General features: G+C 43.5%; 1 protein-coding gene across 1 annotated transcript; it reads left to right on the top strand.

Moving 5' to 3' along the window:
* Positions 1-602: 602 nt before the first annotated feature.
* PGM3 (phosphoglucomutase 3) lies at positions 603-10,847 on the top strand. Its single transcript, XM_009887466.1, has 12 exons — positions 603-806; positions 1,437-1,621; positions 2,132-2,199; positions 2,508-2,641; positions 2,798-2,993; positions 5,379-5,536; positions 6,756-6,839; positions 7,560-7,658; positions 7,979-8,095; positions 8,983-9,105; positions 9,988-10,161; positions 10,761-10,847. The coding sequence occupies exons 1-12, from the start codon at positions 603-605 to the stop codon at positions 10,845-10,847; spliced, it is 1,629 nt and encodes a 542-aa protein (XP_009885768.1).
* Positions 10,848-10,947: the final 100 nt, after the last annotated feature.

Here is a 10,947-nt window from a genome sequence, read left to right as displayed (position 1 = left end):
CTGCGGGAGCCGGCCGTGGTGGTGTGTCTGCGGCTGGTTGGCCGGCCGGCCCTCCCCGGCCCAAGGGCTGTCTGCGCCTCAGGTTGCCTGAGGCGTTGGGCGGGTCGGTAGAGAGCGGCTCAGAGCCGCCATCGGAGTGGAACATCCAGGTGGCACCGCTGGGGGTTCCCCTGTGGCTGCGAGGGCTTGAAGAGGGAGGACGGGCTGCTTTTGAACTCAAAAAGTTGATCTGTGAAGTGGCGGACGAGTGCACGGGGTGGCCGGTGTTACGGTGAGAAACGGGCAGCAGTTTGCAGTAACTTTGTTAGGAGCCCTGGGTGCAGCCGATGGGGAATCGTGGCTCTCCTCACCTAAATCGCGTCATCCCTTCATGGTCTGGTGAAATCTGGTGGAGTTGAGTTTATTTGGTCCTGTACTGGGAATGTCGAGGCTCCTTCATGGATTGCTCTGGTCTTGCTCCACCTCGAAGTCCCACCAAGGGATTTGATATGAGCAGTTTAAGGTATCTGTGCCCTTCAAAATTAAATAAAGTGCAAAATGTGAAACTAATTATAAGGACTTGACTTCTCTCACTTGCGTTTGTTTTACTTTCTTCTCTAGAAATGGATTCTGAAGCCCTTAAAAAATACTCAGCATTGCATCCTAAACCTGCTGGACTTACTCTTCAGTATGGCACCGCTGGATTTCGCACCAAGGCCGAACAGCTTGATCACGTCATGTTCCGCATGGGCTTGCTGGCAGTTCTCAGGTCCAAAGCCGTGGTATCTACTATTGGCATCATGGTTACAGCATCTCACAATCCTGAAGTAAGAACAACCTTTTATTTAAAAAGACAGTAGATGTGATCAGTCTGGTGGAATCAAATCTCCTCATGGTACGGAGAGACCAGATCCTGAAGGCACTTGGACCTGCTTAAAGTGCGTGTTTGGCCTGTTCCCTGTAAATATGATCTCCAGCATGTTTGAAGTTACTTTCCCCTGTACACACAAGCATCATTTTCTCTCATGTGGAAATGCTGTGATGTAGGAAACTTGTAAAGTTGGCAAGCTAGGAATGCCCTTGAGAAGAAATAAACCTTTGAGCAAAATCTGCAAGTTTAAAAAACAAGAGAGATGCAGCAATTACAAATCAGGCATTTAGACTTGCACTGCTGTGGAGCATTCCAGGTTATTAGAATCTCCCTTTATGTCATTTTAATGTCAAATGAATTTCATGCCAAAGTTATAAGGCGGGAAAAGTCGGTTACTTAATATGCTGGTTATATTACTTTTTTGGGCTTGTTGAAGGTTTAAATAAATAGTTAAGCTATTGCTTCCCAGAAATGCTCTACATTTAAAGAAGCAATGTGATTGAACCATGTGTCAGCTGTCTTCAAAGAGATTTTATTAAGTTTCCCACTTTTAGGCTTACTATCCTTTGTTCTTTTTTCTTCTAAGGAAGATAATGGCGTGAAGCTGGTTGATCCTCTTGGAGAAATGCTGCACCCTTCCTGGGAAGAGTATGCCACACAACTAGCAAACGCAGAGGACGGAGAATTACAGAATATAATAACTGAGATCTGCCAAAAAGCAGCAGTGAACCAGCACAAAGATGCTTCAGTTTTTATTGGTAGAGACACCAGGTAATTACAAAATGCTGTAGGTGTGTGCTGCTTTTATGGAGGTGCCAACGCTTTGTTCATGGGTACTTTTGGACGTTTAGCCCCCACAGCAAGATTATGCTTTTTTTTTGATGCCTGGTCTGCTACCTGTTGATTTATAATTATAGCAATAAACAAAAGTTTTCCAGTGCTGTTCCTATATTAGCTTCCCTGATAGTTATGAGAACTTCCTAGCACTCTTTCTGAATGGAATGCTTTAGTGTGAGCTTCGATTTTATTTTTTTTTGTGGGTACTGTGTGACATCCACGTGTATTCAGCAGTTTACTTGTCTTTTTAATGCTCTGGGGTGGTTGCGTTCAAAATTCTTTCTTGGAAGGCACCTACAATAGGAAAATGTATGGATTTCTTCATATTGAAACTAAGTCTACTGGCAAGAAGCTTGTAGAGTCTTCTTCCACGTGTGCTTCCTTCCCAAGTCTATACATAAATGTCTTCTGCAAAGGTGATCGGTTGTATTTGTTGTTTTCCAGGCCAAGCAGTGAGAAACTTTCACAGTCAGTAATAGATGGTATCTCCGTTCTAGGTGGTCAGTACCACGGTATGTTGAACTTTTGCAATTCTAGTTTGATCTCAAGTTTTTATGTAAATGTGACTCTGTTATGTAGACCTAAAGCAGTAGCCCAGACACCTTTTCTATTTTTGTTTGTAACAGTCTTCTTTCAGGGTAGTTGTATGGCTTTAATGCAAGGCGGGGGGTTTCATCTTTTCATAACAGAACTTGAAAAATTTCATATGGGTTTTCTGCACTGGATTTGTCTATTTATTGTAGAATAGCAAATACTGTACACCTTTTAAGGAGGAATCAACTTAGTATTCTGTTTCTGAATATTGTGCCTTTTATGGTAGATTATGGTCTGGTGACAACACCACAGCTACATTACATGGTCTGCTGTCAAAACACCCAAGGACAGTATGGGAAAGCAACGCTGGAAGGTTATTACGAAAAACTATCCAAAGCTTTTACAGAACTGATAAAACAGGTGAATACAGGCTGTTGTCTTCTTCATGAAAATGTACAAAATGAATATGTTGTGGTTGTTAGCCTGTTTGGGTCTGAAGTTTCAAATTCAACATGTCCCTAGGTGTGGTTTCACTAGGATATGAGTTCACTTTACCTCTCCTTCCCTTGTGCTAAGTCTCCCAGCTCCGGAGAGAGTCAGAGGCACTTGAAGATTGACTGTGCCAATGGAATAGGAGCCCTGAAACTATCAGAAATGGAGCCCTACTTTCCAAAGGAGGTGCTAATTCACCTTTATAATGATGGAACCAAGGAGAAACTCAATCACTTATGTGGTGCAGATTATGTGAAAGTTCACCAGAAACCACCTAGAGGTATGTAGTCAGTAATTTAATGTCCTTTTCCCTGCTCTTCAGATCTGAAAGTGCAGGGTTGAACAGTGGCATATCATCTTCAGATAAGCTGAGCTCCTGGTTTCTTACTGAGTGACTGTATGAACGGTTCTGTTTGCACAATGGAAAAAGAGAATTGTAGGGCTGGGTTTGGCACATCTGTAGTTTATGTTGGTCTAGATTGTTTGGAGGAGTACATTATGTCTCTGACTAGCTGAAATATGTTTGACAATCTGGTCTGAATGTTAAGATGGTGGAGTCCGAAGATCAGTTAGGACTGGCTTACTGTTATTGACTTTGCTTCCCTTTGTGTTATCAAGAAACATTTACATTGTGGGCTGAGATATGCAGGCACTTTTCCGGGTTCCTGAGGAAGAGCTGGGATAATTAGCAACTTGGTGCCAGCAGACTGACTGATTGACATTAACCAGCAAGGAAACGATTTCAACCCATTTCCTGCAAGTGCATAAAAGAAAATCCCTTGAACTGGGAGAGCAGGCTGGTTTGGGTATTAGGCTATTTGAGGCTAAACTGGCTTCTCCATTTGACAACTGCACCCTAAATACAACTGCTGGCCAAATCTGAACAGCAAGATAAGATGTCGTTTTCCCCTTGCCACGCTGCTTGCATGCTGGAGAAATGGAGAAAGGGGAGCAACATAGCGGCAGTCCCTGCCATCACATCTGGATGCCGGCTTTAATTGAGATTGAAGGGAGGCCCCTTGGTTGTTTCCATGCAGGGATGTGCTCTGAAAAGAAAATGTAGTTTCCTAATCACTCACTGAAATAAATGATCTGATTTCTCTGAAGTGTTAAGCGGTAACAGGTTCCTGTTTAAAGTCATAGGCGGTGTCAATCTGCTAAATGTTGCAGTTGCCAGTACCTCATGCTTTACCTTGAGGACCTCAGTGGCAGTGGGATGTATTGTCCTGTGTCGCTGTAGGCATGCAGGAGAAGCAGCAGGCAAGTTTGGGGGTATAGTTTCCTGTGCTCTGAAGGACAAGGTGTCAGCAGCATGGGGCAGTTTTCCTGTCTGCTTGTGTAATAAAGTACTTTTTTCCAAGAAGGGGTTACAGGATGGGGCCTGTCCTTTGGAGCTCCCTGCTGAGTTCCTGATGGACTCTGAAATCAGCCTAGGGAATGGCCAGCTGCAGTTTAATTAGTAACTTCAGAGAAATGGACTCTGAGGTTAATGTGGCCGGCATCTTAAAGAAAAGAAAGACGTACCTTAATAAAAGTGCAGTTCATTTTCGTGAGCATATTATATATACATTGTCATATAAATCGAGTATTAAGCAAACTAAATGTGAGGTATTTTATAGCCAGCAGATCCACTTGTCTGTTTTTTGTACAGCTCTGAGAAATCTTGGTGACGGTTGCTTTGGAGTGGGGCTGTTTTTTCAGTGGTAGGATTTATGTCCCACCTCCTGTTGTGATTGCACTTCAGTGATGGCTTTGCTGGGATGGGGGGAAACGCTTGTCTTGCATGAGGAAAGTGTGTCTCCTGTGTGAAAGGAAGTGAAAGGGACATGCAGGTTTGTCAAGGGGGAACTAAATAAAATTAACCAGGCCTGAAATATTTGCTGAAGAAAAGCATTTTTGATGCAAGGGAGAAACAGTTAATTCCCACGAGCCTTGGAGGGTGAAGTACATAGTAGTGTTACATCCAGAGTGCACAGTGGAGCTGCCACATGCTGGGAAAAGCAGGTGGCATGGATCTGGAGCCGTCCTCTGTCCGAGTGTGGTTTGCCTCCGTGCCCAGGGGTGCGCGGCGTGCTGCAGCCCCGTGTCCAGCCGAGGTCAGCCCGCTGCCTTGCTGCTTCAGGCTCCTGCCCGGCTGTCGGGCAGCCCCCGGGTGTCACTCTGCAAACACTGGCCCACTCTGCGGGGGAAAGCGATTCGGCTCGGTCTGTGGGTGATGTGTGTGACTCGGTATGCTCTGTGGGGACCAAGTGCATGAGAAAAGGGGTGAGTGTTCTTCTGCCGCAAAGTTTTTCATGTTGTGCCATAACTGACATTCAGCGCTTATTTCCAAAATGTAGAGAGATGTGACTACACACAGTAGTTCTGGGACTGATTTTCGTACACATCTGGGGAGAAGGCGTAGCATAATAAATGCTTAGAGAACCTGCATTTTTGATATCAGTATTTATATTTTGGATCTGCATATGCACTTTTCAGTTGTCATTCAATACAGCTTCCCTGTTGCAAGTCTCTTGGTAAAAGCAATGTCTGTTTCAGAGCATTAGTTGTGTGTGTGTGTGTCTGCACAGAGCTAATTGCCATCTGAGATCCGCACTGGGACTAATTTAAACATTTTGTATTTTTTTCTCTCTCTAACTTGTGCTTGTAACTCTGTGTCCACTAGGGCTAGACATGAAGCCCAATGAGAGATGCTGCTCATTTGATGGCGATGCAGATAGAATTGTTTATTACTATAAGGACACAACTGGCCATTTTCACTTAATCGATGGAGATAAAATAGCAACTTTAATTAGTATCTTCCTTAAAGATCTTCTTGCCAAGGTAACTCTAATGTATGACGTGAATGCTGACACTTTAATTTTGTAAAGTGTAAAATAGTCTAAGGAAGCCATGTTAGTTTGTACGTATGCCGTCTTTCTACCTCTACCTAAAGTGAACCCAGTTTAAAAAGAGACCAGTCCTGTACCTCACTGCTATGGCCAAAATGTTGTTTTTACAAAGGTGTGACTTCCACGCTCCAAATAAAAATCTGAGCACTGATATTTTAACCTGGAACTTTTTCTTAGTGGGGGAGAACTTTTCCAGTTTCAGTGTACAAAGTATTGATGTTCCATTCTCTTTGTTTCAGTATAATTTATTAATATTTCATTAATTTTGGGTTTAGTACTTCCCTCAGCATTTCTGCGAAGCTTTATGAAGGTTGGGCATTCCATTTGCATGAGAACTTGGTTGTGGCAGTGAAGGGGTTTGTATGTCATCATTCCAAAACCACTATCTGCTGCATCACGTCCTCTCCCCACAGGGGACAGAGAGAAAAAACTTTTCTCTTTCAGAAGTCCTCTTAGACTTGTTGTCTACGATACAAAACCTAGACAAGGTATCCTGGCTTTGTGTTCTTAAACACCAGCTCGTTTCTTACACCGTGGCAGAGAATCTGGCCAGTGAGGAAAACTTGTGCTTGCCACCAGCTTTTGCTTGCTTTGCACTGGAAGCTTTGGCTTTACTGCTTGTGTATATGGCCTCATGTAATGCCCTGTGTGATGGAAGTTCCATCTTAACACGAGGAGGAACTTCTTTACTTTGAGGGTGGCAGAGCACTGGAACAGGCTGCCCAGAGAGGTGGTGGAGTCTCCCACACTGGAGACATTCAAAACCTGCCTGGATGCCGTCCTGTGCAACCTGCTGTAGGTGACCCTGCTCTGGCAGGGAGGTTGGACGAGATGATCTCCAGAGGTCCCTTCCAACCCTGACCGTGCTGTGATTCTGTGTCTTGCTGGTGCACTGAGCTTGCTGAATCTGAAAAAGGGGTTTGTAAAGCCTAAGCTTGGAGAGCTGCTGCAAGCCAGCCACAAAAAAGCATGATACACAAAGACTTGAACAGAACTCGTGTTGTCTTAAACTTACCAATTAGTTCTCTGTGAGCTTTAAGTGTCTGTAGGAGAATGTATGTTTAATAATTCTGATTATCCTGCCATTTATCCTACTCATCTGGCTATATGCCTGTCGGACAGTAAAGCACTTTGCTTCTTTGTTTGCTCAGGTGGGACAGACCTTAAAGATGGCAGTGGTACAAACAGCATATGCCAATGGGAGTTCGACACGGTACCTTGAGGAAACACTGAAGGTATTCTCTTTTTTTTTTTCCTGGTAGTTTTCTGCAAATGTTGTTTACCGCAAATTTGTTTACTTTTAAAATAAATGCTACTGTAATATGATTGCTAGGAAAACTTAAACTAGGCTAAAATAAATGACTCTTTCAAACCTGCAGTAGCAACTAAATTCTTGGTGGTAAAGGAAAGGCAAGTGAGCGAAGCTGAAGAAGTTCTAGTTAGCTTTTACTAGTTTAAAAAAAGTTTGGCAAAAGCTAAACAGAATCCCTTGTTGTTTCTGGAACAAGTTGAGGACTTTACGGCCTTGCAATGAAGTGAGTTGGTAAAGGCTCCTTGATACTTTGACACTGGCTGTTTCATTTTCTACAACAGGCTGAATGTTGTTCACTCTGGAAATTGAGCTAAGGTATTATTTCAGTTTGGGTAAAAATATGGTATGTTCCCTGAAACCATAAAATGAATCGGGTTTTGTTGGTTTGGAGTTTTGTTTATTTATTTAAAAAAAAAATAAAATCAGCCTTTATTTCCACTTGAATAAATGAAATTTTCTTTTTAATTTGGTCTATGGAAATAGTGGATAATTTTAGCTGTGGGGAATCCGTAGTTGTGAAGCAAAGGTTAATTTGTAACAGGCTACCCGGGTTGGTGCTCAGGTCCTGGCACTTTACCTGCAGTTCCCGTCTACGGAGAGTCTATAACACGGTTTACATTCCCCGCGTATCCTTGGGCTGCAGGTACCTGTGCACTGTGTCAAAACAGGAGTGAAACACTTGCATCACAAGGCCCAGGAGTTTGACATTGGTGTTTATTTTGAGGCAAACGGACATGGCACAGTAAGTATAAGCATGTAACCTGTAAGATCAGCCAATACGTACACAATTTTAGTTGGATTTGCTGGAGAAGGAGGTCTTTCATTTTCTGCTTACATTAATAAACGGGACTTTTCTCTCCTTGTTTGCGAACAGACTTGTTTCCGCCTTCTGTCTTTATCGTAGCATTGCCACCAACTCCTCTGTGTTTTATGTGGGGATGGGAATTCACGGTAGAAAACATTAAGGATGATTATTTGGGCTTAAATGGTAAAAGTTTTTTCCTTGTTGCAGCATGTATCACGTGGGCTGATCTTGACAAGCTCTCATGGTTTTTATTCTAGGTATTATTTAGTAAAACTGCTGAAAATCAAATAAGACAACTGGCAACAGAGGAGAAAGATGATGAAAAAAGAGAAGCAGCGAAGGTGCTTGAAAACATGATTGACCTGATTAATCAGGTAAAAACTGAGAGAAACAAATCACTATGTTGACAGTCATGGGCCTAACCCTGTTTGCGAGTACCTGTCAGACTACTGCCAGGGACTGGTGGAGCGGGACATAGGGTGCCATGATAGAAGGGGCCAAGAAGAAAAGGGCAGGAACAATCATCTTTAGAAAGATGTAAGACTCTGTCACAAGTGGATGCAGAATGCTTGTATCTGGCACAGTCTGGCTTCAGGACCCAAAGAGGGAGTGGGATACCATGGGAACCTAGTGATAGGATATGACTCGTTTATGATTCAACAGCGAGTAATCTTTCATCTGATGTTTTTCCACTAACTTACGCGGTACAGGAGGATGGGAGTTTTCAGTGCCCACATCCACACAGCCCTCGGACTCCCTGTCTTAGCACAGATGTTATTCCTCTGGGGTAGCGCCAAACGGTCCTTCCCCGGCCAGCTTTAAGCAGCTTTGTTCTGCACCCCAGAACAAAGGTGAGGTGCCAGTCCTCCTTAGGAGAGGTGAGGACTAGCATTTGCCCTTGGCAGAGCTGTACGAGTATGCTGCTGCTCTCTTTACCACAGGGTCAGCATGGTAAGAAGATTACCCCCCCCCCCCAAAAAAAAAACCCCAAAAACAAAACCAACACCCCCCAGTCGCCCCGACTTTGTTTGCTCTTTTTTGGGGTTGGGGTTATTTTTTGTTTGCTTTTTTTTTTGTGGTGGTGGTAGTAGTAGTGTTTAAAAAAAAACCCCAAAAACAAACCACGCACCCTCAGCTGCCCAGACTGAGGCAAGTCAGCCTGGCTGCATTTTCACTCTTCAGCTGGGAGCTTACTGATCAAATCATGCCTTTGTTCCTTCAACGCTGACTGCTCTGGTGTTTCTTCCCTTCCTGTTAACAGACCGTCGGTGACGCCATCTCAGACATGTTGGTAATTGAAGCAATTCTGGCTTTGAAAGGTCTGACAGTGCAACAGTGGGATGCTGTCTACACTGACCTTCCCAATCGGCTGCTCAAAGTTCAGGTGAGTTACACGCCACGCCAGCTCAGGTGACAGCAGCCTCTTGGGCCCCTGCTGTGAGCATCTCCTGCCTGTGTATATTTAGATAAGCTTTATTTTAAAGCTGAAACAGCCTATTCAAGGGCAAAAGCAGGCTAAACAAACAACCCAGAGGAGGGATCAAAATTTTACTTGACTAAAATATAAATATGACTTATACAAATGATGTAATAATAGCCAACTATGTAAAATGGAAAAACCTGACCAAAACTGTTCAAATTTGAACTTAAAATTTATTTCTTAACTTTCAAAGTAGAAAAATCCTATTTTTCTGAGGCCCCTGCCTGCTGGCCCACTGGATTTTTCTTGCTGTGTCACTTGATATAACTTGAACGTTCAAGCTCTTACTTCTCTATCTTTGCCAATATTCAGACAAAGAGCTTAGGCAGAACAGGCTCCCACGTGGCAGCAGCCTATTTGACACAGTACAGGAGCTCTGGACTCTAAATTAACCGGAGGAGAGAGTTGAGGCTTTCTGATCTACTGAGAGAAGCTGCAGCTTCAGTTGGAAGGCTGACCAAGGAGACGTGTTCAGAACTGACCCTTTTTTCCCAACTCAATCAGCAGAGGCCTACCAGGACTTGGTTAACACACGCTGAGCAGGGATCCCAGGGCTCCCAAAGCGTTGGACGCAGGACTTGGTTAACACACGCTGAGCAGTAGCTGAGCAGGGATCCCAAGGCTCCCAAAGCGTTGGACATAAGCAGGGAACTCCCAAATTGAGCTCTTCTTCAGGCAGTGCAACACATCAAAACCTTATGTTCTGTCTTAGCCATGATGTTTTTCATCCTGCTTTCATCATACAGCTCCAGCACACAAATAAATTGGCTGTTTCTGATGCTGCAGGTTGCGGACAGGCGAGTTATTGACACAACAGATGCAGAAAGGCGCACGGTTACACCTCCAGGACTGCAGGAGAAAATCGATGCGCTTGTAAAGAAGTACAAATTGTCACGAGCATTTGTGCGTCCATCAGGAACAGAAGATGTAGTTAGAATATACGCTGAAGCAGACACACAGGTCAGAGCTTAAACAACTTGTTTATGAAGTTGATTTCTTTATGTTAAACCATCTTCTGCTTCACATTGGGTGATGGAGGGAGAAGTGTGTTTACATACTCTTCATTTAGTCACGCTTAAGAGGTGCTAAAAAACTCTTCGGAGGTGCTAAGTTTTGGAAAAAAAACTTAGTGATCACAAAAAGTCTCTTTGGATTTTCTTTTATTTATAAAAGTGATGTTTAATATTCTCAATGTTTATCTTTAAAAGTTAAATGTTTATAAAGGCAGATTTCACACTAGAAGATTTTGAAAAGAAAATCAGCCTTCTGAGTACTCATGAGGTAAAATGAAAAAAAAAAAAAATAAATTTGGCTGCTGCCAAGAATTAGTCCACAGGTGAACTTAAAGTTGACAGCAAAAGCAGTGGTCCTGCTCTTCCCCCTTCACATGCTCCTGCCTGCTTCTTCCTGCCAGCATGACCACAGTGGCAGAAGATACCTCAGGATGACAGAGCAATGTAGGGAACACAGCATTTGCAGGAAAATACTTGCCTTGATATCATGTATTTGCTCGAACCTTCTCATGCTGACACCAACATAACTTTTAAAACATTCCACAGGAGAACGCGGATGCCCTGGCCCATGAAGTAAGCCTGGCTGTCTACCACCTCGCGGGTGGAAAAGGAGCACCCCCCCAGCCTATATAACGAATGGTACAACTGCAGTTAGAAGTTCATAACATGACTTTTTTTAATGTTACTTTCTTTACCATTTGCTAGTGTGGATATACCCAACCGTTCCTGAGAG

Source organism: Charadrius vociferus, unplaced genomic scaffold (assembly GCF_000708025.1).
Source record: "Charadrius vociferus isolate BGI_N301 unplaced genomic scaffold, ASM70802v2 scaffold185, whole genome shotgun sequence".
Lineage (NCBI taxonomy): Eukaryota > Metazoa > Chordata > Aves > Charadriiformes > Charadriidae > Charadrius > Charadrius vociferus.
The sequence above is the reverse complement of the archived record's forward strand: the minus strand, read 5'-3'. Positions and strand labels throughout refer to the sequence as shown.

What these genes read in the sequence shown, in the direction of transcription:
- PGM3 (XM_009887466.1), top strand. Translation starts at nt 603, where the DNA reads ATGGATTCTGAAGCCCTTAAAAAATACTCAGCATTGCATCCTAAACCT. An exon ending in TTTATTGGTAGAGACACCAG is followed by an intron (nt 1,622 to 2,131) that starts GTAATTACAAAA and finishes GTTGTTTTCCAG; the next exon opens with GCCAAGCAGTGAGAAACTTT. An exon ending in ACGCTGAAGCAGACACACAG is followed by an intron (nt 10,162 to 10,760) that starts GTCAGAGCTTAA and finishes AACATTCCACAG; the next exon opens with GAGAACGCGGATGCCCTGGC.